Genomic DNA, 25,828 nt, shown 5'->3' with positions numbered 1-25,828 from the left:
CGTTTTTAATTGAATTGTATTCCAAGTTGCAAGTTTATTTGCTAGTGTGTTAAACATGTCTGATTCAGAGGATGATACCTGTGTCATTTGTTGCAATGCCAAAGTGGAGCCCAATAGAAATTTATGTACTAACTGTATTGATGCTACTTTAAATAAAAGTCAATCTGTACAAATTGAACAAATTTCACCAAACAACGAGGGGAGAGTTATGCCGACAAACTCGCCTCACGTGCCAGTACCTGCATCTCCCGCTCGGGAGGTGCGTGATATTGTAGCGCCGAGTACATCTGGCCGGCCATTACAAATCACATTACAGGATATGGCTTCTGTTATGACTGAAGTTTTGGCTAAATTACCAGAACTAAGGGGTAAGCGTGATCACTCTGGGGTGAGAACAGAGTGCGCTGATAATATTAGGGCCATGTCAGATACTGCGTCACAGGTTGCAGAACATGAGGACGGAGAACTTCATTCTGTGGGTGACGGTTCTGATCCAAACAGACTGGATTCAGATATTTCAAATTTTAAATTTAAACTGGAAAACCTCCGTGTATTACTAGGGGAGGTGTTAGCGGCTCTGAATGATTGTAACACAGTTGCAATACCAGAGAAAATGTGTAGGTTGGATAAATATTTTGCGGTACCGACGAGTACTGAGGTTTTTCCTATACCTAAGAGAATTACTGAAATTGTTTCTAAGGAGTGGGATAGACCCGGTGTGCCGTTCTCACCCCCTCCGATATTTAGAAAAATGTTTCCAATAGACGCCACCACACGGGACTTATGGCAAACGGTCCCTAAGGTAGAGGGAGCAGTTTCTACTTTAGCTAAGCGTACCACTATCCCGGTGGAGGATAGCTGTGCCTTTTCAGATCCAATGGATAAAAAATTAGAGGGTTACCTTAAGAAAATGTTTGTTCAACAAGGTTTTATATTGCAACCCCTTGCATGCATTGCGCCGATCACGGCTGCAGCGGCGTTCTGGATTGAGTCTCTGGAAGAGAACATTAGTTCAGCTACTCTGGACGACATTACGGACAGGCTTAGAGTCCTTAAACTAGCTAATTCATTCATTTCGGAGGCCGTAGTACATCTAACTAAACTTACGGCGAAGAATTCAGGATTCGCCATTCAGGCACGCAGGGCGCTGTGGCTAAAATCCTGGTCAGCTGATGTTACTTCTAAGTCTAAATTGCTTAATATACCTTTCAAAGGGCAGACCTTATTCGGGCCCGGGTTGAAAGAGATTATCGCTGACATTACAGGAGGTAAAGGCCATGCCCTGCCTCAGGACAAAGCCAAAACTAAGACTAGACAGTCTAATTTTCGTTCCTTTCGTAATTTCAAAGCAGGAGCAGCATCAACTTCCTATGCACCAAAACAGGAAGGAGCTGTTGCTCGCTACAGACAAGGCTGGAAACCTAACCAGTCCTGGAACAAGGGCAAGCAGACCAGGAAACCTACTGCTGCCCCTAAAACGTCATGAATTGAGGGCCCCCGATCCGGGATCGGATCTAGTGGGGGGCAGGCTTTCTCTCTTCGCCCAGGCTTGGGCAAGAGATGTCCAGGATCCCTGGGCGCTAGAAATAATATCTCAGGAATACCTTCTGGACTTCAAATCCTCTCCTCCAAGAGAGAGCTTTCATCTGTCAAGGTTGTCAACAATCCAGACAAAGAAAGAGGCGTTTCTACGCTGCGTACAAGAGCTCTTGTTAATGGGAGTAATCCACCCAGTTCCACGATCGGAACAGGGACAGGGGTTTTACTCAAATCTGTTTGTGGTTCCCAAAAAAGAGGGAACTTTCAGACCAATCCTGGACTTAAAGATCCTAAACAAATTTCTAAGAGTTCCATCGTTCAAGATGGAAACTATTCGAACAATTTTGCCCATGATCCAAGAGGGTCAGTACATGACCACAGTGGATTTAAAGGATGCTTACCTTCACATACCGATTCACAGAAATCATTACCGGTATCTAAGGTTTGCCTTTCTAGACAGGCATTACCAATTTGTAGCTCTTCCATTCGGATTGGCTACGGCTCCAAGAATCTTCACAAAGGTTCTGGGCACTCTTCTGGCGGTACTAAGACCGCGAGGAATTTCAATAGCTCCGTACCTAGACGACATACTGATACAAGCTTCAAGCTTTCAAACTGCCAAATCTCATACAGAGTTAGTACTGGCATTTCTAAGGTCACATGGATGGAAGGTGAACGAAAAGAAAAGTTCACTCGTTCCACTCACAAGAGTTCCCTTCCTGGGGACTCTTATAGATTCTGTAAAAATGAAGATTTACCTGACAGAGGACAGGTTAACAAGACTTCAAAGTGCTTGCCGCACCCTTCATTCCATTCAACACCCGTCAGTGGCTCAATGCATGGAGGTAATTGGCTTAATGGTAGCGGCAATGGACATAGTACCCTTTGCTCGCCTACACCTCAGACCACTGCAACTGTGCATGCTAAGTCAGTGGAATGGGGATTACTCAGACTTATCCCCTTCTCTGAATCTGGATCAAGAGACCAGAAATTCTCTTCTTTGGTGGCTTTCTCGGCCACATCTGTCCAGGGGGATGCCATTCAGCAGACCAGTCTGGACAATTGTAACAACAGACGCCAGCCTTCTAGGTTGGGGTGCCGTCTGGAGTTCTCTGAAAGCTCAGGGACAATGGAGTCAGGAGGAAAGTCTCCTGCCAATAAACATTCTGGAATTGAGAGCAGTTCTCAATGCCCTCCTGGCTTGGCCCCAGTTGACAACGCGGGGTTTCATCAGGTTTCAGTCGGACAACATCACGACTGTAGCTTACATCAACCATCAGGGAGGGACACGAAGCTCCCTAGCTATGATGGAAGTATCAAAGATAATTCGCTGGGCAGAGTCTCACTCTTGCCACCTGTCAGCAATCCACATCCCGGGAGTGGAGAACTGGGAGGCGGATTTCTTAAGTCGTCAGACTTTTCATCCAGGGGAGTGGGAACTTCATCCGGAGGTCTTTGCCCAAATACTTCGACGTTGGGGCAAACCGGAGATAGATCTCATGGCGTCTCGACAGAACGCCAAGCTTCCTCGTTACGGGTCCAGATCCAGGGATCCAGGAGCAGTCCTGATAGATGCCCTGACAGCACCTTGGGACTTCAGGATGGCTTACGTGTTTCCACCCTTCCCGATGCTTCCTCGATTGATTGCCAGAATCAAACAAGAGAGAGCATCAGTGATTCTAATAGCACCTGCGTGGCCACGCAGGACTTGGTATGCAGATCTGGTGGACATGTCATCCTGTCCACCTTGGTCTCTACCTCTGAAACAGGACCTTCTGATTCAGGGTCCCTTCAAACATCAAAGTCTAACTTCTCTGAAGCTGACTGCTTGGAAATTGAACGCTTGATTTTATCAAGACGTGGGTTTTCTGAGTCAGTTATTGATACCTTAATACAGGCTAGGAAACCTGTTACCAGAAAGATTTACCATAAGATATGGCGTAAATACCTATATTGGTGTGAATCCAAAGGTTACTCTTGGAGTAAGGTTAGGATTCCTAGGATATTGTCTTTTCTACAAGAAGGTTTAGAAAAGGGTTTATCCGCTAGTTCATTAAAGGGACAGATTTCAGCTCTGTCCATTCTGTTACACAAACGTCTGTCAGAAATTCCTGACGTCCAGGCTTTTTGTCAGGCTTTGGCCAGGATTAAGCCTGTGTTTAAAACGGTTGCTCCACCATGGAGTTTAAACCTTGTTCTTAATGTTTTACAGGGCGTTCCATTTGAACCCCTTCATTCCATTGATATAAAGTTGTTATCTTGGAAAGTTCTATTTTTAATGGCTATTTCCTCGGCTCGAAGAGTCTCTGAGTTATCAGCCTTACATTGTGATTCTCCTTATTTGATTTTTCATTCGGATAAGGTAGTTCTGCGTACTAAACCTGGGTTCTTACCTAAGGTAGTTACTAACAGGAATATCAATCAAGAGATTGTTGTTCCTTCTTTATGCCCAAATCCTTCTTCGAAGAAGGAACGTCTACTGCACAACCTGGATGTAGTCCGTGCTCTAAAATTTTACTTACAGGCAACTAAGGAATTTCGACAAACGTCTTCTCTGTTTGTCGTTTACTCTGGGCAGAGGAGAGGTCAAAAAGCTTCTGCTACCTCTCTTTCTTTTTGGCTTCGTAGCATAATTCGTTTAGCTTATGAGACTGCTGGACAGCAGCCTCCTGAAAGGATTACAGCTCATTCCACTAGAGCTGTGGCTTCTACTTGGGCCTTTAAGAATGAGGCCTCTGTTGAACAGATTTGCAAGGCTGCAACTTGGTCTTCGCTTCATACTTTTTCCAAATTTTACAAATTTGACACTTTTGCTTCATCGGAGGCTATTTTTGGGAGAAAGGTTCTTCAGGCAGTGGTTCCTTCTGTATAAAGAGCCTGCCTATCCCTCCCGTCATCCGTGTACTTTTGCTTTGGTATAGGTATCCCAGAAGTAATGATGACCCGTGGACTGATCACACTTAACAGAAGAAAACATAATTTATGCTTACCTGATAAATTCCTTTCTTCTGTAGTGTGATCAGTCCACGGCCCGCCCTGTTTTAAGGCAGGTAATATTTTTTAATTTATACTCCAGTCACCACTTCACCCTTGGCTTTTCCTTTCTCGTTGGTCCTTGGTCGAATGACTGGGAGTGACGTAGAGGGGAGGAGCTATATGCAGCTCTGCTGGGTGAATCCTCTTGCACTTCCTGTTGGGGAGGAGTTAATATCCCAGAAGTAATGATGACCCGTGGACTGATCACACTACAGAAGAAAGGAATTTATCAGGTAAGCATAAATTATGTTTTTCAGTTTACAGGACATTATTTTCGAGCATAAACGGCGCATTGCGCATGCGCAAATCGTGGGTCCGTGCAATATCGACTTGTGGACGATGAGTACAAAATCAGGATGACGTCGGGGGGGGGGGGGGGGGCCTCAGGCGGCCATCCCAAAACGGCCAAAGATGAACTGGTAAGTATTTTTACTTACACACTATATATCGATCCACATTGGGATACTGTTTGCAATACTAATCATTGCAAACATTATCTAAATAAGTAGGAACATTTTTTAAGTTGACTGTCCCTTTTAATCTGCTCCCTAGCTGTTAATTACTAGCACTGGACATTTTTTTATTTTTTTTAAATAAGTTGTGCAGTAGATGCTGATGATGTGTTATTTACTCACATGGTATGTGGTAGTCATTAATATAGTAAGGGAGTGTTCACATCAGAGGATGACTAATTTTCTTTAACATTTAGAACCAACACAAATATTGAGGGGGCGGACAAGAGTGTTGAATACAGAAAACTGATATAATTTAAAAGGGCACCAGAGTAAAATTCTAGTAGCCAGGTGTGGCTCTCTGACTGTAAGCCCATGGCTACATTCAAGGTTGACCTAGAACTGTTCAAAGCAGGTTTGTGGCCAAACAAGGATTGTTGCTTTAAGGTAGAAATCCGCTCAAGCTTTCTCTTGTTATCCATCATCAGATTTGCTTTCGTCAGCTGGGATTTCCCTAACTTTACGTCGCGCACAAAGGATCTGCTGGGCCGGTTTGTGCTGATGAGGAGGCATCTCCAGACTGCTGGTTTCCTGGTGGTTGAGGTCAGTGAATCTTCCTTGTGCGAGCACGTCCCTCACTGCATTGTAGTGACACTGATTACATTATTTTTCACTGTAACCCAAGTTCTTCTCTCACCAAAGCTGGTGCCACATGACATTGACAAATCTAAACTGGCTATGTTTCAGGGCAAACTTAGCTCATGATTGGGATGCATGAGCTTTGCTAGCAAGAACATTGCTTGTACACCGCAAGCAATTGCTGTCTAGGCTTCACAATAGATACCGAGTCCATGCTGAAAGTTTTTCATGATTCAGATAAAGCATTCAATTATTATATAAGGTTTTAATTAATCTCCTCATTGTATTCTTTTGTCGAAGGTAGGTAGTTTGCTTGTGTCTAGAGCACTATATGGCAGCAGTTTTGGTGCAGTGTATACAATTATGAAAGCATTCTTGCAAAACTGCAGCCATATAGTGCTTCAGATGTGTATGCTCATGAGCCTACCTACCTGCGATTTCTAACAAAGGATACCAAGAAACACACACCCCTACACACGTGTAAGTATCTGTACATACATTTGTCTATTTATATTAATCATAGTGATGGCCAAAAGTTTCTGGCTCCTAAATTTATGGGCCAGCTCCTAGATTTTGAACAAATTCAGCCCTGAATTGCCCCAGTCACATAAGGGGGGGTCTTTTCAGATACCAAGCACAGAACATTTACCTGTTTTGTTGTTTACTTCAAATGCCCCAAATATATCCAATGAAGTTATTGAAGGCACACTCTGGGTCTAAGGATGGGGGTAACCCTAAAACATCAATTCAATTCTAATTCTACTTTATTAAAGTACAGTAACCTTTCTGGTATTTGAAAAGTGGAGAGCTACAATGTAACTGCTTGGTGTAACTAAGGCACAATGAGTCTGGGTCTAAAAACGTGTTGTCGGTTATGTGCTAGTCTGCCTAGATTTGTAATTCACCTTGGTGCTGCACAGGGTGCCGATTTGTGCTCAGACAACTTTCCCTGTGTTCTTAAAGGGACATGAAATCCATAATTTCTTTTATGATTCAGATATAGCATACAATCATTTTTTAATGCGACTTTTGGTCATATCTGTATGTGCTACATCACATGGGCTATTAAATACAAAGATACTTGCAACTCATGTAGCATTACTGTTAGAATTACACTATATAGCCAAGGGGATAAGAACATTCATATCTATAGTCTCGTTTTAACTAAAACTACAGAAGTTCAAGTAAGAAATTATTGGCCTAAAATGATCTAATTTTAATTGAAGTGAAACGACAAGGAAAGTTTTTTTTTGGTTTCAGATTTTTTTTTTATCCTACTTTTTCAAATACAGAATACAGAGAAAAATAAATCATTCAAAAGCGAGAAATAAACACATTTTTATACACATTCTAAAAAAAAAAGGATTATCCTATATTAAGAAATCTATTACATTCCAGATCATTTTCCAATATACTCAAATATAAAGGCCAATTTTTCAGGAAAGACTTAGTGAATGTAAACTTAAGACTAGTTAGTGTCCCACAGCATTGGATAGACTTTAAAAAAATAGCCAGGGTTTAATTCATCATTTTTTTTTTTATATTTATGTATTTTGTCCAATTTTTACCGCTGTGAGGATAAGTGCAGTACCTCCCGCCCATCATATTGTCTAATTGATTGACAGATGATGATTCGTGAAAGAACTAATCCTTGTCCCCCCCCCCAGGGTCGTTCAATCCCTTTACATAAACGTCACGGCCCGGGGGGAAACGAGGATTATTTATTTTACGAATAGTCCTCTGTCAATCAATTAGACAAAATGGCGGACAAGAGAGCTGCGCTTACCGTCGCAGCGGTAAAAATTGTACAAAATACATACATATGAAAAATTGGATAAATTGAACCCTGGCTAATTTTTAAAAATAATTTAAAAGTCTATCCAATTCCATGGGGCACTAGTCTTAATGCCATGGGGCACTAGTCTTAAGTTTACATTCACTTTAATTCTTTTAATCAAACATATCACAATTTGCTTCTTGATTAATTCTTTAAGGTTGGTAATTGTTGGTACATTATTAGAAAGCCAGTATTTGAAGATTAATTTTCTTATCAATAAAGTAACATTATTACATTTTTGTAGCTGCTAGACCAGAAATTAGTATCAAACAGAAGTATATTTGGCAATGAAAATTACTTTCTTTCCAATAGACTTTGATAAAAAAAAAATTCACCTTACACCAAAATTGCTGCACTTTATGGCATTGCCACAAATAGTGCTTTTAAATCCGGATTAAATAAAGTAGACAAATCTCTCTCCCAATGTTTGAGTCTGGATAACTTCAAATAATCCCCCTTTTATTTGAAATTGTGACTCTTTAATCAGAAGACAAAGTTGCTTTATATACACACGTAATACTTTGTTCTACCATACTATCCTTAGATTTTGTTTAATTCTCTCTCTGTGATATATAAAATGGTTAATGGATATAGTGATACAAAGAAAATGTGTTCAATTCATGCTTATCTATAATTTCCCAGATCAAGGTGGCTTTTCCAAAACTTGATGGTCAAATAATCTTAAAACGTAATGTTTTAATTGCCAAAAGCAGAACCAGTCTGATGTGGGGACATTTTATAAGGGCTGAAACCTCTTAAAATCCATGATTGTGTGTGTGCTTTTTTTTTTGTGTGTGCTGAATGATTTATTATACATGAGATATTGTCAATTCCCTAAATAAAAGATGATGTATTACTTTATTTCTTTATTGGAAGCGTACAATAAATAATTTAATGTACACTTTTTTTGTTATTATTTTGTTCTAATTCATGACAACTTGATATTCAGTTTTTAGCAAACCAATCTGGCCGACTCAATAGAGCTACCCAGTTATACAACTGAAAATTAGGTAAACTCAACCTTCCTTTATAAACTGGCAGTTGTAATTTAGCTAGCGACACCTTAGGTTTCTTTTTTCTTTCAGAGAAATTTCCTACTTGCTGAATCTAATTTTTTTTATCCTTTGTAGTAAGAAGATAGGGAAGCATCTTTATAGAGTAAGATTTTTAGTAAGATGCACATCTTTATCAGATACTCTCCCTGACAATGTTATCAGTAAATTAATCCAATTTTTTTTATTTCTGTTCGACCTTTTTTATTACCTTAGAAATATTTATACCTATACCATTTCGTAGGATCGTGTGAAATAAAGCTAAGTATTTTAAACTCTTCACTTCTGATAATTTGTATATTACATCAGAGGAATGCTCATTTAACCATACTATTTCTGATTTAGAGACATTTATTCAATAACCATCAATTCTTCCATACATCTGTTAATTGCAATATCCTTGTAATGTAAATATTAGGATATCACAAACGGCAAGAGATCGTCTGCATAGAGCTCTAATTTTATTTTTTATTTTCCCATTTTAATACCTGGTGAAAGGGCCCTTGTATACATTTTCTCTATCATATGCAGATATGCCCTGTAAAAAGAAAATTTATGCTTACCTGTTAAATGTATTTCTTTTTTGACACGATGAGTCCACGGATCATCTTAATTACTAATGGGATATTCACCTCCTGGTCAGCAGGAGGCGGCAAAGAGCACCACAGCAAAGCTGTTAAATAGCTCCTCCCTTCCCTCCTACTCCAGTCATTCGACCGAAGTTAAGGAAAGAAAGGAAAAACCAAGGTGCAGAGGTGTCTGAAGTTTATAATAACCAACAACCTGTGTACAAGAACAGGGCGGGCCGTGGACTCATCGTGTCAAAATAGAAATAAATTTATCAGGTAAGCATAAATTTTCTTTAAGGCACGATGAGTCCACGGATCATCTTAATTACTAATGGGATCTAATAACCAAGCTAGAGTACACGGATGATACGGGAGGGACAAGACAGGGAACCTAAACGGAAGGCACCACTGCTTGAAGAACCTTTCTCCCAAAAACGGCCTTAGTGTGTGAAGAGAGGACCAAGTTGCAGCCTTGCAAATCTGTTCCACAAAAGCTTCATTTTTGAATGCCCATGAGGAAGCCACAGCCCTCGTGGAATGAGCCGTAACCCTCTCGGGAAGCTGCTGTCCAGCAGTCTCATATGCAAAACATATGAAACTCTTCAGCCAAAAAGAAAGAGAAGTAGCCGTAGCTTTCTGTCCCTTACGTTTTCCTGAGAAAATCACAAACAAAGAAGAAGACTGACGAAAGTCTTTGGTCGCCTGCAGGTAAAACTTTAAAGCACGGACCACATCTAAATTGTGCAGTCGATCTTTCTGAGAAGAAGGATTAGGACACAACGAAGGAACAACAATCTCCTGATAAATGTTCCGATCAGAAACAACCTTAGGAAGAAATCCTAATTTAGTAGGTAAAACTACCTTATCTGAATGGAAAATAAGGTAAGGAGATTCGTACTGCAATGCCGAGAGCTCTGAGACTCTACGAGCCGAAGAAAAAGCAACAAGAAATAAAACTTTCCAAGATAACCACTTAATATCTAAGGAATGCATAGGCTCAAACGGAGCCCCTTGAGAACTAAATTAACACTCCATGGAGGAGTAACTGGTTTGAACACAGGCATAATCCTGACCAAGGCCTGACAAAATGATTGTACATCTGGGACATCCGCCAGACGTTTGTGTAACAAAATAGATAAGGCAGAGAATTGACTCTTTAGGGAACTCGTCGATAAACCTTTCTCCAAACCCTCTTGGAGAAAAGACAAAATTCTAGGAATCCTAACTCTACTCTGAGTAGTCCTTGGATTCACACCAATAGAGATATTTAAGCCAAATTTTATGGTAAATCCTTCTAGATACAGGCTTACAAGCCTGAATCATGGTCTCTATGACAGAGTCGGAAAACCCCTGCTTGGATAAAATTAAGCGTTCAATTTCCAAGCAGTCATCTTCAGAGAAACTAGATTTGGAAGTGTCCTTGAATTAGAAGGTCCTTCCTATACGGAAGTCTCCAAGGTTGCAGAGACGACATGACCGCCAGATCTGCATACCAAATCCTGCGAGGCCAAGTCGGTGCAATGACTATCACAGAGACCCTCTCCTGCTTGACTCGAGCAATGACCCGAGGAAGAAGAGCAAAACGGAAGAAATAGGTATGCTAGACTGAAGGTCCAAGCTAACATCTGAGAGTCCCTGGACCTCAACCCGTACCTCGGGAGCTTGGCATTCTTGACCCCTGGGATGTGGATCGCCGACAGACAGCAAGAATGGGCCTCCGCCAACTGAATTAATTTGGTTACCTCTGTCATCGCTAAGGAACTTCTCGTTCCTCCCTGATTGATGCAGGCCACTGAAGTTATGTTGTCCGACTGGAACCTGATAAACTGGACCGAGGCTAACTGGGGCCAGGCCAGAAGAGCATTGAAGATCGCTCTCAACTCCAGAATGTTTATGGGTAGAACAGACTCTGAGTCCAAACTCCCTGAGCCTTTTGGGAGACCCAGACTGCTCCCCATCCTAGAAGGGATCTCTGGAAGGATAACAACATATCCGTGAGTGATCTTGCCTGGACTAATGTGTCGGCCAGATAGGACATCACTGCAATGCCCCTTAACCAAAGCACCTCCAGCAGCGATCCCAGAACCTTTGAGAAAATTCTGGGAGCTGTGGCAAGACCGAAGAGAAGAGCCACAAATTGAATTTTTTTTTTTCTTTCTAGAAAAGGCAAACCTTAGAAATTTGAGCTGTTCCCTATAAATGGGAACATGCAAATACGCGTCCTTTAATTCCCAGTTGTCATAGATTGACCCTCTTGAATCAAGGGAGAGTGGAACGAATAGCTTCCATCTTGAAGGGCAGTAATTTTAGGAATTTATTTAGACTCTTGAGACCTGGAAACAGGACTGAAGGTTCCCTTCTTTTGGCCACGAACAAGTTGGAATAAGTCACAGACCCTGTTCCTGAATCCGAACAGGGACTATCACTCCCATGTCAGAGAGGTCTTCTATGCAGTGGAAAAATGCCTCTTTTTCTGCAGATAATCTTTGAAGCAAAGATTTGCCCCTGGGAGAAAAAGTCCTGACTCTAGATTGTATCCCAGGGATACAGAGTCCTTCCGGAATGGGGGCAGGCCTACCCTGCTGGCCTTTGTTTTCCTGGCAGGATACTTGAATTGCTTACTCCAAGATTTCTTATCCTGAGGGAAGGAATGTCCCTTTCCTCTTGAAATATCAGAGAATTTCTGTTAAAACAGGTCCAAACAAGGTCTTCCCTGTAGGGAATCACCCAAAAGTTTATACTCAGATGAGGTATCCGCAGACCATATCTTTCCTGACGCTCTGCGGGCCATATAGCAAAAACCTGAAAACTTAGCTCCCAGCTTAAAAACCTTGAAGAGGAGCATCTGAAATAAAGGAGTTGGGTAACTTAATTGCCTTAATCCTATCCCGGATTTTTTCAAGAGAATTGTCTGTCCGATAGAATCAGACAACACATCAAAACAGTACGCCACCGCACTGGTGACCAAGCCATACAAACCGCAGGTAGTTGTAAACTCTGACGTACACCCATTCCCTGGGTACTATTGACAAGACTCCTAGATAGTCTGCTATATCCGGAGAAAAGGGGATACCCAGTTTCTCCCTGACTTTGTAAAGTGTACTGGACTTATTAGGACTGACTACGCCAGTAATGTTGGAGTCATCCAGGGTAGTAATAACCTCCTCAAGTAACAAACGGAGGTGTTGAAGCCTAAGCTGAAAGAAAACACTTCAGTATCAAACCAAGGAATTACACAGAGTCTGAGATTTCCACCTTATCTACTACCGAAGTATCCCCCACTTCAGGCGTCGGGGAGGATAATTCGGAGAAAGTTACTACTGTATCAGCAACATTCACCGTTTAAATACATCAGATATCGCTGCAATGTTTTGTCAAGTAACCCCAGGTGGAGTTAGTGAAGAGACGCAGGGCACTGCATGTGTGGGCTATAAAAAATATTTGGGCACTTGTGGAGAAAAATCTTTTAAATTCTTATAGTAAAGATCTCTCACAACATCAGGGACAGAAAAAACATATGGGTGAATAATCCAAGAAAAACCACCCAGAAAAAAACGTTACGGTCTAATTTTAAAGAGTAACTTTTTTTTTTATTTATTTACGTTACTGTCACTTAATTTATTTACGTTACTGTCACTTTAAAGTCTTAACATGTAACTTCTTAAATTAAGAGTGCAAACATGGTTGATAAGAACACGGTACTGTAAACCCCCTCTACACCTCAGCTAAACTAGCTGAGGTGCCTGCCAGCCTTTTGCACAGTAAATATTCCGGACTAAGCCTTTTGAAACACTGTCCGGTCTGTTACTTTCACTTTTAAGAGTAAACACTCTGCTCTATTTTTTCCGATACCCGGAAGAACTGACAAAGTGGTGCGCAACTAAATTGGCGCCACACAACTCCGCCCATCGTGGGCGTTAACATAACCATCTCCCGGTCGCCATCAATATTTTTACTAAGTGGAACTGCAGGGAGCATAACAACGGACTGATCAGCTTCAGATTGGCAGCTGCTAGTCCGATAGAAATAAACTAAACGTGGAATCACCTCACACTGAACTCGCTGTTAGTATATCTCATCAGTTATGGCAAAATGTGATCTCCCGGTCGGCTATTATGAAACCGCTGGGAGATGAGAACACAAGTCCCATGCATCACCTCACACTGAGCTCGTCTGTTGTATAGCTCATCTGTTATGGCAAAATGTGATCTCCCGGTCGGCTATTATTAAACCATCCGGGAGATGAGACCACAAGTCCCATTCATATAATTCATCAGTTATTTGCAATAGGTGATATACCGGTCGGCTATCGTGAAACCGCCGGGAGAAGAAAGCATATGTCCCATACAGCCCCAGTGCCTGCGTCTAAACTGCCCCAGAGTGTCCCCTAAAAATCTGGGGGAATCTATCTGTAACCCTCTGATAAAGAGGTCAAATCAAATGAGGTATAAATAAAGATTAAGTTTCCAACTTTCTTCTGAGACCTTTCTTCAACCCCCAGAATAAAGTCAGCACTTACCTCTTCTGACGGACAGTAAGGCAGTTCCCAGGTTTGCGAGGTCCTCTCCCTCACATGGACCTGTAATTTAAAACGAAAGTTCGGAGTAATATCCCTCAGATTTTCTTGGTAAGGGCAGCAAAAATTCCATGGGAGGCGCAGTGAGATTTATGTCCCACAAGTTCCCATTGCTCTAAAGCCACCAATGCTCTACTGAAGAGACTGATATGGACAATGGCTACACCCTAGGACAAAGCAGCACAATCTTGTACCACTTTAAAAATGATAGAATAGATTTTTCAATCAAGAGTTTAACACCTCACTTTACCGCTTCCTAGCACTAACATAGGCTAAGAGAATGACTGGAGTGGGAGGGAAGGGAGGAGCTATTTAACAGCTTTGCTGTGGTGCTCTTTGCCGCCTCTTGCTGACCAAGAGGGGAATATCCCATTAGTAATTAAGATGATCCGTGGACTCATCGTGTCTTAAAAAAGAAATATTTTTATGCATCTAAAAGTTGCGCCCATTCCTCTCGGTTGAAGTCTTGTCCATGTTTATTGATGAGGCTATAGAAAGGGAGGAATATCCAAAAAAATCTATATTCAGAAAAGTGTGGGTCTATTGAGAAGGGAGGGGGCAGAGTTGTTCGCAGTTGTTGTTGTGTGTGTGTCCCCATTTTTTAAAATAGATTAAGCTACTGTATGTCCATTTATGATATTGTTCTGATTGGAATTTAATAAGGAATTGTTTGAGGCCTTTTTATATATCATACTTTGAGGAATTTTAATTATTGCATTTTTGTTTAATGTATAAATACATTTTTTCTTTTTTGGAATTATGGAATGTATACTGAGACAAGATCAATATAATATCTATTTGTCACTGTAATTGCATATGTTCCTCTAATAGAAAGATAATGGGTTGACTGCCTATTGCTTCCTTAACCGCATATGACTCATTAAAGGGACAGTGTACACCAGAATATTTGCTGTTTTAAAAGATAGATAATCCCTTTCGTACCCATTCGCTAGTTTTGCATAACCAACAGTTATATTAATACACTTTTTACCTCTGTGATTACCTTGTACCTAAGCCTCTGCAAACTGCCCCTTATTTAAGTTCTTTTGACAGACTTGCATTTTAGCCAATCAGTGCTAGCTCCTAGGAACTCCACATGCGTTAGTTTATGTGCTTCATATAGATAACACTGTGCTAACACCCTCTAGTGGTGAAAAACTGTAAAAATGCCCTGAGATGAGAGGCGGCCTTAAAGGGCTTAGAAATTGGCATATTAACCTTCCCTAGGTTTAGCTTTCAACTAAGAATACCAAGAGAACAAAGCAGAATTGGTGATGTATATTTGAAAATTGTTTAAAATGACATGCCCTATCTGAATAATGAAAGTTTGTTTTGGACTAGACTGTCCCTTTAACAGTAACTGGTATTATTTTCCTAATATGTTTATAATGATTCCTTCCTGAGACGAATCCTGATTGATCTGGATGGATTAAACTAGGAAAAAAATCTTTTAGCCTATTTTAGCATCTTGGTTAAGATTTTTATAGTCTAGGTTTAACCCTTTAAGGACACAGCTTTCAGTTTGCTCAATTGTTTTAAGATGGAAAAATTCTGTCATATGTCCTTAAGAGGTTAATATTCAAATGGGTCTGTATGATGATGTCAAGATCTTTCTCTGGTCTAGATATTAAAGTAATGTGGGCTGCTTTAAAGCTGTCAAATGATCCTACAGCAGATAAGCATTATATCACTTGACTAGTGTATCTATACTTTTTTACAATTCAGTAACCGATAAAATTCCACAGAAATGCCACCTGGACCTGACGTTGGTTTATTCAAATGATCCAGTTGCTCTTTTGTTAACTAATGAATTACTAAGGTCATTTTACATCCTTCCAAAATCCACCTTTGTCCTATTCATAAGGTTTTTGTGATGAGTATGGGTTTTGGTAATCTCTTCTAAAAATGTCCTTAATCTGATCAATATTATGGACAAGGTTCCCATGCGATCTAATAACAAACAAAAGTCTGCCATAGTGTAATACGTCAAGGCAAATGTACTCGCGGACAGTGTCAATTGTCTCGTTTTATTTAAGGTTCCAGATGCAAAACGCAGCAGATTAAAGAGCTATGAAACCCAATTTTTTTCTTCTTTTATGATTCAGGAGGAACATGCAACTTTCGAATTTACTTCTATTATCAATTTTTCTTCGTTCTCCTGGTATCTTTATGTGAATGTAAAGCTTAGGAGCCGGCCCATTTTTGGTTAAGCCTCTGGGTAGAGCTTGCTGATTGGTGTCTAAATGTAGCCACAAATCAGCAAGCTCTACCCAGGGGCTGAACCAAATGGGCAGGCTCCTAAGCTTTACATTCAAATAAAGATACCAAGAGAACGAAAAAAAAAATTGATAATGGGAGTAAATTAGAAAGTTGCTTAAAATTGCAGGCTCTATCTGAATCATGAGTTTTTTTAATTTTGAATAGACTATTCCTTTGTTTCCAAGCAAAAAACTATATCTGATCTCCTTGAACTGGCCCAAATCTGTGGGCTCTTGTCACCTCAAATGATCTTCTCACATTTTGAAGGCCCAGGATTTGAGGAACGGTTCTTTCAGCAAAATTTAAACTGGCATATTTTTACTCCATATACTGACGTCCAGCACCGCCAAACATCAGATCAGTGTGTATATAGGAAGCATGAAGATTAGAAACTTTTAGCAGGTCACTTAAAGAACTAAATATTGTATAGCAGCTTTTGTCTTTAAATAACAAAGCATGTCTCGCTTTACCTTGCGCTTCATCCTGCAAGGGAAACATTCTTTTTTTTTTTTTTTTTTTTTTTTTTTTTCAAAAGAGCTTTATTCAAGTATAATAAACATACAAAATAAAAAGCGGTCTCATAAGATAAAGATTATAAATGTACCAAGCAAAATAACCTAAACAGCGTGTCACATTCAATGAAATAACAATTTGAATCCGTGCAGTAAAGGTAAGTTTATATATAGCCAATGGTATCTCACTGAATCCCTGGCTGTAACAGCAAGTCCACAGCCATATTTTGTTTTCGTTCTCTGTTAAATACCCCTTCGGGTTGCACATAATGTCACTCCTGAGAATGGCGTAGAGTGTAAGTCCATAAAATTTTCTATGCAGTCCAGGTTCAGTGAAATTGAGTTCCTATTGCATTATACCTTAAAAAATTTGGAAGAACTTCGTGACTACAAAAGAATTTACAAATTTTAACATATTTTCCACCGTGAGGGCCACTATGCATTTACTGTTCTGGGCATCAACGACATAACTTCTAATACATATATATTACATATTATGCTCTATCTGTCACACTTTCAATAAAGATCAATTGCCTACCACCTCTGGACCATGTATATACTGCTCCCATAGAAATAACATATCATGGTACATAGTCAAATTTCCTGTTTTAAGATAATGTAACCTTTCTAATATTAAGGTGTGCTTCACTAAATCACACCAATCGCTAAGTGTAGGTGCGTGTGCTTTCTTCCAGGCTCTGGCTATGAGCCTTTTTGCTGTATTTATTAGTATTTGATACAGGTTTCTCCTAATCCTACAAGGGATCTCCATGTTGGCATTAAACAAGACACCCTCCGGTGACAATGTCCGATCAATACCAATCGTTTTGCAAATCTGGTTATATATTTGTATCCAAAATGTGTGTATTACTCTGCATTCCCACCATATGTGATACATGGTACCTTCCTGCCCACAACCCCTCCAGCATTTGCCGCTAGCATTTTTAAACATGTGTTTTAGCTTGCCTGGTGTTAGGTACCACCTGGTGAGAATTTTGGTATTAGTTTCAAGCGCTGTTGATGAGTGTGCTGATTTGGCTGTTGCCTGAAACCATGTATCCCACTGTTTACCAGAAAACTGTCTACCCATCTCAGCCTCCCATTTAGATATGTAGTTCGGTTTGGTCGGAAGACTTGACTTAAGGACCATCCTATACATTGTGGAGATCACCCCCTTAGGGTGGTGGTGTGATATGCATAAATTTTCAAAAACCGTGAGCGGTCTGAGCAAATCTTGCTTGCTTTGGTGCATAGCTAGGAAATGGCGTATCTGATGGTATCTCAACCAGGATTGGAGAAAAGTGTAGCCTTGTGTTAGTAGGGTTTCTCTCTGTGCTATTCTTCCTTTTTCTGATAACAGATATACAGGGATATGATCCACTAGTTTAGACGTTTGATCTACTTTTAATTTCCTCCCTGACCAGTCTTGTAGGAATTCCTCATTTGGGTCAAGAATTGTTAGAGGGGAATAAGTGGATGTTATGTGTTTGTGTTTGTTGCGTAACTTTAACCAGTCGGACCAGGTTTCTTTGATAATTGGGTAAGCTTCTATTTTTTCTATAGATGGTTTTTGAGGAGCCCAGCACATCCCACCTATGTGCGGGGCTCCGAACAGTTGGGATTCTAGATGGACACTTCTCTTATAAGAGTTGTCCCCTTGTCTGCACCATTCTACTACTTTATTTGCGGCAATTGCCAATTTATAAAAGTGCAGATTAGGAACCCCCAGTCCCCCATCTTCCCTGTGTCTATAAAGCGTGGTCTTAGCCAGGCGTGGGGGCTTCCTATCCCAAATATGTGTCTATAATCGCTTGTAGCTTATTGATGTCTGCTGACACTCCCGATATGGGCAATGCTTGCATGACATATAGTGCTTTTGGTAATAATGTCATTTTGGCAGCGGCAATTCTTCCCAGCCAAGAAATATGTTTTTTCGGTAGCCAAGAGGATACCAAATGTTCAAATTCCCCTAGCAATCGGCCGTAATTTAGTTTCCGTAGGGAGATAGGGTCCTGTGTCAATAATATCCCCAAATATTTTAATGCTTGTCTCTGAATTTTATAGGGGAACATATGTTTAATTTCTAATATTTCTGAGTCTGCGAGGTTTATCGGGTATAGTTCCGATTTGTTAATATTTATCAAGAAATTTGATACTGCCCCAAATGTCTCCAGTTCACTTTGGATGTGTGGGAGAGAGAGCAATGGTTCAGCTATTGTCAGGAGAATATCGTCAGCGAACATTGCTAACTTATAACATTGGTCTTGTATAGTAATACCCTTTATTCCCGAGTGTGCACGCAATTTTGTGGCCAATGGTTCTAATGATAATATAAAAAGAATGGGGGAGAGCGGGCAACCTTGCCTCGTCCCATTCCTGATTTCGAGGTGTTCAGACAGAGTCCCATTTACTCGTATCTGGGCCGATGGGGTAGAATATAGAGCAAAAATTTTTGAAATAATTGTTTTGGGGAAGCCGAATTTTTGAAGGGTTGTTAATAAAAAGGTCCAGTCTAATCTATCGAATGCTTTTTCAGCATCGGTTGATAGATAAATTGCAGGAATTTTGAATTGTTTAATATAGTCCAATAGGTTTAATACTTTTCCAATATTATCTTTAGCCTCCCTTTCTGGAACAAAGCCAACCTGGTCGTGATGTATTAGTTTTGGGAGGACTTTATTTATCCTATTTGCTATTATTTTGGAATATAATTTGATATCTACATTTAACAAGGAGATTGGCCTGAAATTAGCTGGGATCTCTGGTTTTTTACCGGGTTTAGGGAGTACTGAGATATGGGCCTGTAGCATTGTGTCAGGGAAAACTACAGTATCAGATATTTGATTGAAAAGGGTAAGCGTGGGGTGAGTTGGGTCTTGAAGACCTTATAATACCTATTACTGAGACCATCTGGTCCTGGGGCTTTGTCCGGTTTTAATTCTTTGATAGCTTCTATTATCTCCCTACTGGAGATCTGTGCTTCCATTACCCTACTTTCATCTTCTGTGAGTTTAGGGAGATTTATACCTTCTAAATACCTTTCACACTCTGACTGATGGTTATTTGGCGATCTGTTGGGGAACAAATTATATAGTCTGTGGTAGAACTTCTTGAAGGAGTCCCCAATGGATTTTGTGTCCTCAATATTAGTATTATGTGGTGATTTGAGTGAGTGAATGTAGGAGTTTGTGCGTTGCTGCTTTAATGTTCTAGCTAATAGCTTCCCCGATCTATTTCCCTCACCATAGTATTTTTGTTGTACGTGTAATTGGCTTCTCTGCGTTTCGAGTTGTAAGTGTTTATTTAGGTTATCGCTTTTGTGTTGTAGAATCCTAGCTAGTTCCTGATCCCTGGGGTGTAGTGTCAGTGACATATCAGCCTCAGATACTTCTTGTGCCAATTTAACATATTCTGCAAGGGTTTGTTTGCGTTTATATGCTTGTAATTTGATAAATTCGCCCCTAATATAAGCTTTATGTGCTTCCCATACTGTCGCGGGACTGACATCAGGTGTGTTGTTAATAAGAAAATAGCTGTCTAAAAACTCCGCGAATGATTCTACCACTTTTGAGTCAGCTAGCAGCACATTGTCAAGACGCCATGTAAAGGGCTTGATGGGGGCAGAAGGCCATGCCATCACACATTCTACTAAAGAGTGGTCTGACCATGTCGTGTGTTTGATATGTACATGTTTGACTAATGAGAGTGCGAGATGGTCTACTAGAATGTAGTCCAGTCTTGAGTAACTTTTTTGTGGGTTTGAAAAAAAGGTGTAGTCTCTAGTGTGCGGGTGAGTGTAACGCCATGTATCATGTAGTGTCAAAGCTCTAATGTCTTTCCAAATAGAGTGAAGCATTTTTTGGTTCTGCCGAACATTGGGGTTAGAGCTGTCTAGGTCAGGGTCGAGAGGGGTGTTAAGATCTCCAGCTGCAATTAGGGGGCCTTTGGCAAGGGCTGTAATCCTATCTGAGATTTGTGAAACAAAACGGTCCTGTCTCACATTAGGGGCGTATAGATTGACAATTGTCACAGGTCTACCAAACATCAGACCCATAATTCCCAAGAATCTCCCTTCCTTATCCTTATCTATTTTTTGGGGTTTAAATGGAATTGATTTGTGCACCAAAATGCTGACCCCATTAATTTTTTTGGTGGAGTTCGTGCTGTGAAAATGTTGCGGATATTGAGTTGAAAAAAACCTGGGTATCTTACCCGTTTTAAAATGTGTTTCCTGCAGTAAGAGGATTTTCCCTCCTTTCCTATACAGGTCTCTGATAGCCATATTCCGCTTACTAGGGCAATTGAAACCTTTTACATTTTGGGTAATTATATGTATACTGGGTGTATTAGTTTCTGTCATCCAGAGATTTGAAGCTAAGTGTAGATAGTCCTAAGCTATGTGGCAATATTGAAAATAATTGACAGTGATATTTAGCCCAGATTACATATCTAAGATTAAGATGGCCCTCACGGCAGCAACTAAAAAAATAATAAACAAAACAAAATTCAAACAAGATAAATATTGCACAACTGGTGCGAATGAAAAGAGCTATAACTCGTATTCTTTTAAGGGGAGAATACAAAACCCCTATTTGGGCATGAGATAGATATTACCTCACCGTGGTACACCCTGGGTGTTGCTTAGTGAGTGCGCCTATAAACATTTGGACATAAGATATATAACGTCTCACCTTGCAGATTAAACAATATAGGTCTTCAATCATTACATTTAAATAAACACGTGATTCCTACCATCACAGCATTCAAATATTTACTTTACAATGTGATTTCTACTTAGGTCAAAGGCAGTGATCATATCTTATCAACACAGTATGTCTCGCCTATCTTCATCGTCAAAGGCTCTTGGCTATCAATCAATGCGATCATATCCCAACAGAACTTCGTCCATGAGATCATCCCGCCCCGGCCCACTCCACCTTCAAACCACAGAGTGGGCCAGTGCAGGCGACCCCCAGATCACAAACACTGCTGTATCAACTGCAACCTTTACCCCCTAGGTTCAATTAAATTCAAACCCACACCAGAAAGAAAGAGAGAAAAGTTCACTTTCCTGAAGTTGTCGCAGAGTCCACTTTTTGAATGTCTTTATTGACCAATTTTGCTGGTATTTTCTTCCACTCCGATCTCTGTGGTAGAGGTGGGGCCATATGGGGTCTCTCCCCTCTTCTTTCACTGATTTCATCCTGCTGAGGCATAGTGGTGATTTCCAGGTCCTTACAGACCTTCTGTATATCCTCTATTGTATTGCAGATTAATCTTCTTCCCTTCCATGGAATTTGCAGATTGAAAGGGTGGCCCCATCTGTACGGGATATTACGCTGTCTCAGTGTGGTGGTGAAGAATCTGAATTCACGTCTCTTCTGTAATGTTCTTGGAGACAAATCTTCAAATAACTGAATGGGGTCAGCCCTGTATTTAAGAGGATATTTCTGTCGTGCTTTTTTCATTATCTCCTCTTTGATTTGATAACTAGTGATCTTGACAATTACGTCTCTTGGGGGCTGATCACCCAGAGGTTTTGCTCGTAGAGCCCGGTGAAATCTATCCAGTGCTATTGTGGCTTCTGAGTCCACTCCCAAGACAAGAGTAAACACTCCTTGTAGGTATTCTTCCAGATCTGCTGGTAGGATGGTCTCCGGGATTCCTCTAATTCGAATGTTACTACGACGACTGCGGTTTTCCAAGTCGTCTAGCTTGTTCTCCATTTGTAAAAGTTGCTCATCTTGAAAGGCCACTTTGGATCTGAGAAAGAGTATGTTGGAATCAGTTAGGGCATTGGTATCTTCTAATTTTTCTACTCTCTGGCCCATATCTGAAAGTTCTTTTTTAATCTCAGAGATTTCCTCCCTTATGCATTGTTTAACTTGGCCAATTAGGTTGGAAAAGTCCTTTTTTGAGGGCAATGAATTCAGCAGGGCTCTAGGAACTGAGACAGCATGCTCTGAACTCTCTCCCTCAGATTCAGATGAGGCTGAGGAAGCATCTCCTCTGGCATCGCTTGTAGTTGTTAGCACTTTTCCAGGTGTATCTATGTGCTTGAAAAAATTGTTTACAGAAGGGTTTGTTGCTGTCCGTTTTTTAACGCCTTTGTCTAGTTTGCCCCCTTTTTTGGGAGACATTTTAACCCCTGAGTAAGAAAGATCGGTATTCTAAATCTCAATAGAAGGGGCGAGATGTAGTCAACTACCGGCGTAGTGAGTAAATTAGGTCTGCCACTTTTGTCGCTAGTATCAGTGTCACTGCAGCCCGTGTATTTTTCATCAGCTGTAGGCCTGCGGCCGGGGTGTATTGTTTACTATCTTTCCTACTTTCTCAGGCTAGTCATACGTGTTCAGAAGTACGCAGCATGTGTCAGTTGTATATACTTTTAATTACATGATGAGCACAGATTACATTAACCGATGTCAAACACATCTCTTGTTTCGTTATTATGTTTTATTGCTGTCCCCTTATAGCAGGTTCACCTTTCATCACTTTAAAATGCCATGCGTTCCCATTCATTGTGGTCGGTTGCGGCCTTCCACCAAATTTGATGTTTCCCTTCCCGGGGTTTCACATGAGCACAGTAAGTCCACAAAAGGGCACACACCTTATGCAACACATATCCGCTTACCACTGCGGTCACTTTTCCCCCCGCGGACTGTCTGGCAGCCTTCACTTCTGTCCGCGGTCTGTGTCACGTAGCTTGAATGCGATGCAGGCCGCAAGCCGCGGTGTAATGTAATGCCGTCCTCTTGCTGTTATGCTATAAATCCGGTCAGATGGCAATCCGGGATGGTAAGTAGGGCTTGTCGAGACGTCTTGGCGGATCAATTGAGCTAGACACACTCACATTTAAAGGGACACTTAACCCACATTTTTTGTTTCATGATTCAGATAGAGCATGCAATTTTAAGCAACTTTCTAATTTACTTCTATTATAAAATTTTCTTCCTTCTCTTGGTATCTTTATTTGAAATGCAAGAATGTAAGTTTAGATGCCGGCCCATTTTTGGTGAATAACCTGGGTTATTCTTGCTGATTGGTGGATAAATTCATCCACCAATAAAAAAGAGCTGTCCAGAGTCCTGAAACAAAAAAGAAGCTTAGATGCCTTCTTCTTCAAATAAAGATAGCAAGTGAACGAAGAAAAATTGATAATAGGAGTAAATTAGAAAGGTGCTTACAATTGCATGCTCTATCTGAATCATGAAAGAAAAAAATTGGGTTCAGTGTCCCTTTAAGTTGATTTAGCCCTTAAGGGAGACTAGAGCTCACAAACGTGCAGCCATCTCCTTTGAGCGCTGGCTCCGCCCCCCCAAGGGAAACATTCTAATGCATCATGTGACAGCAAAATCACAAAATGCATATACGTATATTCTGTGAATCTTGCACATGCTCAGTAGGAGCTGTTGCCTCGGTGTGCATATAAAAAGATTGTGAACGTTTAGGTAATGTAAGTGTATTGGAAAGTGTGCTCTGAATCATGAACGTTTAATTTTGACTTTAGTGTCCCTTTAAAGGAACACAAAACCCAAATTTTTTTCTTTCATGATTCAGATAGAGATTACAATTTTAAACAACTTTCTAATTTACTTCTATTATCTAATTTGTATCATTCTCTTTGAATCATTTGTTGAAGGAGCAGCTATGCACTAATGGTTTCTAACTGAACACATGGGTGAGATATATATAGATAGATATATATATATATCTATCTATATATCTATCTATCACACCAATCAACAGCTAGGTTTTCTGCTTCTCCTGAGCTTACCTAGATAAACCTTCCAGCAAAGGATAACAAGGGTAGGAAGCAAATTAAATAATAGAAGTAAATTGGAAAGTTGTTTAAAATTGTAGTTTCTCTATCTGAATCATGAATGGTTTCATGTCCCTTTAAGCAAAAGTACATTACTTTGGTTAGAAATATCTTGGGTTGATCTTTGTTCTCTTTTCGTTGGTCTCTAATCATTTGGGTTTTGATTTTCACCCAACAGGTTCCTTACTACGAGTGGCAAGATCTGAAATCCGAGTGGCAGAAGTCTGCGTATCTGAAGGACAAGATTAACAAAGCAGTAGCAGAAGAGATGGCTAGGTGAGGAGCTTGTGACAGAGGAGCCCGCCGCATGCAGCAGAACACAGTGTATATATGTATCACCTTGTATAGCAATGATCTTAACCTCTGGCAGAAAATGATGCTTTTACCCTGTTCCGTATTTTAATTTAATTTGTATTTTCTTTGTGGGGAAATTTGACTTGTCTGTAAATGGAGAAAAAAATTACAATGTGGGTTAAAAACTATAAAAACAAAAAAAATGTAAACGGACTAATTGTTTGGTGTTTTTATTTAACCATCTGCTGGTTTAGTTTGTGTGAATTTGTAATCAGATCTGAAAAGGACTTTTAGTATTTTGTTATGTCTATAGTACAGCCTTCAATTAAAGGGACACTAAAGTCAATTAAACTTTCATGGTTTAGATAGATCATGACTTTTTAATAGCTTTACTAATTTACTTCTATTATCAAATTTTGCACAGTCTTTTATACGCACACTTTCTGAGGCACAAGATGAAGGTATATGTATACTAGTCTGTGGGAAAATAAATTTGTCAAGGAAAAAAATCTACTGCGTATTTGAAATTCAGAGTAAGTGTTATTTAATTCTTATTATGCACTTGTTAATTCAATACTTCTGTATTGATTGGTCCTTTAAGCACTGCATTGCAACAGATGTTTTGCAGTCTGAGGGGGAAAAATACTCATTGCCTCTTGACTGACTATTGTATCTCCTATGCTGTGGCCAAATAGTGACAGATATAAACAAGCTCTCCTGCACTGATCAAACAATCCCTGTATAGCGTGTTGGAGCGCTCCGTAGCAAATCTACAATTGTCCGTTAAATTACAGGAAAAGGTTACAAAATAAACATTTGTGTATATCGATATAATATACATACACACACTGAAAATTTAGTTTGCGGAGCATAATTTAAATGTTTTTATAAAGTTACATTTTTACTGTCAATTCAATATTTTTGTGTAACCCCAGCTTGTACACCTAGTTGTAAATAAAGACTAACTGTAGGTTAGGTTTGTAGCAGGCTTATCTTGCCCTACAGCAATTCATGGTAAATCCCCCATAATATTTGTCGGTATACTGTAAAACGTTTTCCCATATGTATTACCAGTGATCCATTATACCTGCTGGAGGGTATTACATTCTTTACCTTTATTATTACAGTACCGATTTATAGAAAAGCTATGTAAAACAGGTTGCAGCAGCAGAAATTAACCTCCCAGTGGAAGATGGGAGAGATCTCAGCCCATTTGAAATGGCATTCCTGCAAAAGCTTTG

General features: G+C 40.2%; 1 protein-coding gene across 2 annotated transcripts in view; it reads left to right on the top strand.

Moving 5' to 3' along the window:
• TBRG4 (transforming growth factor beta regulator 4) overlaps positions 1 to 24,800 on the top strand; it is a 65,597-nt gene extending 40,797 nt beyond the window's left edge. For both annotated transcript variants that reach the window (XM_053713711.1, XM_053713712.1), the window contains exons 10-11: positions 5,516 to 5,630; positions 24,472 to 24,800. In XM_053713711.1, the coding sequence (XP_053569686.1) occupies positions 5,516 to 5,630; positions 24,472 to 24,573 (217 nt within the window). In that variant the 3' untranslated portion in view covers positions 24,574 to 24,800. The remainder of the gene's footprint in view (positions 1 to 5,515; positions 5,631 to 24,471) is intronic.
• The last annotated feature ends 1,028 nt before the right edge of the window (positions 24,801 to 25,828 follow it).

Source organism: Bombina bombina, chromosome 5, assembly GCF_027579735.1.
Source record: "Bombina bombina isolate aBomBom1 chromosome 5, aBomBom1.pri, whole genome shotgun sequence".
In the NCBI taxonomy this organism is placed as follows: Eukaryota; Metazoa; Chordata; class Amphibia; order Anura; family Bombinatoridae; genus Bombina; species Bombina bombina.
Note: the sequence above shows the minus strand (reverse complement) of the source record. Positions and strands in the feature narration are given on the sequence as shown.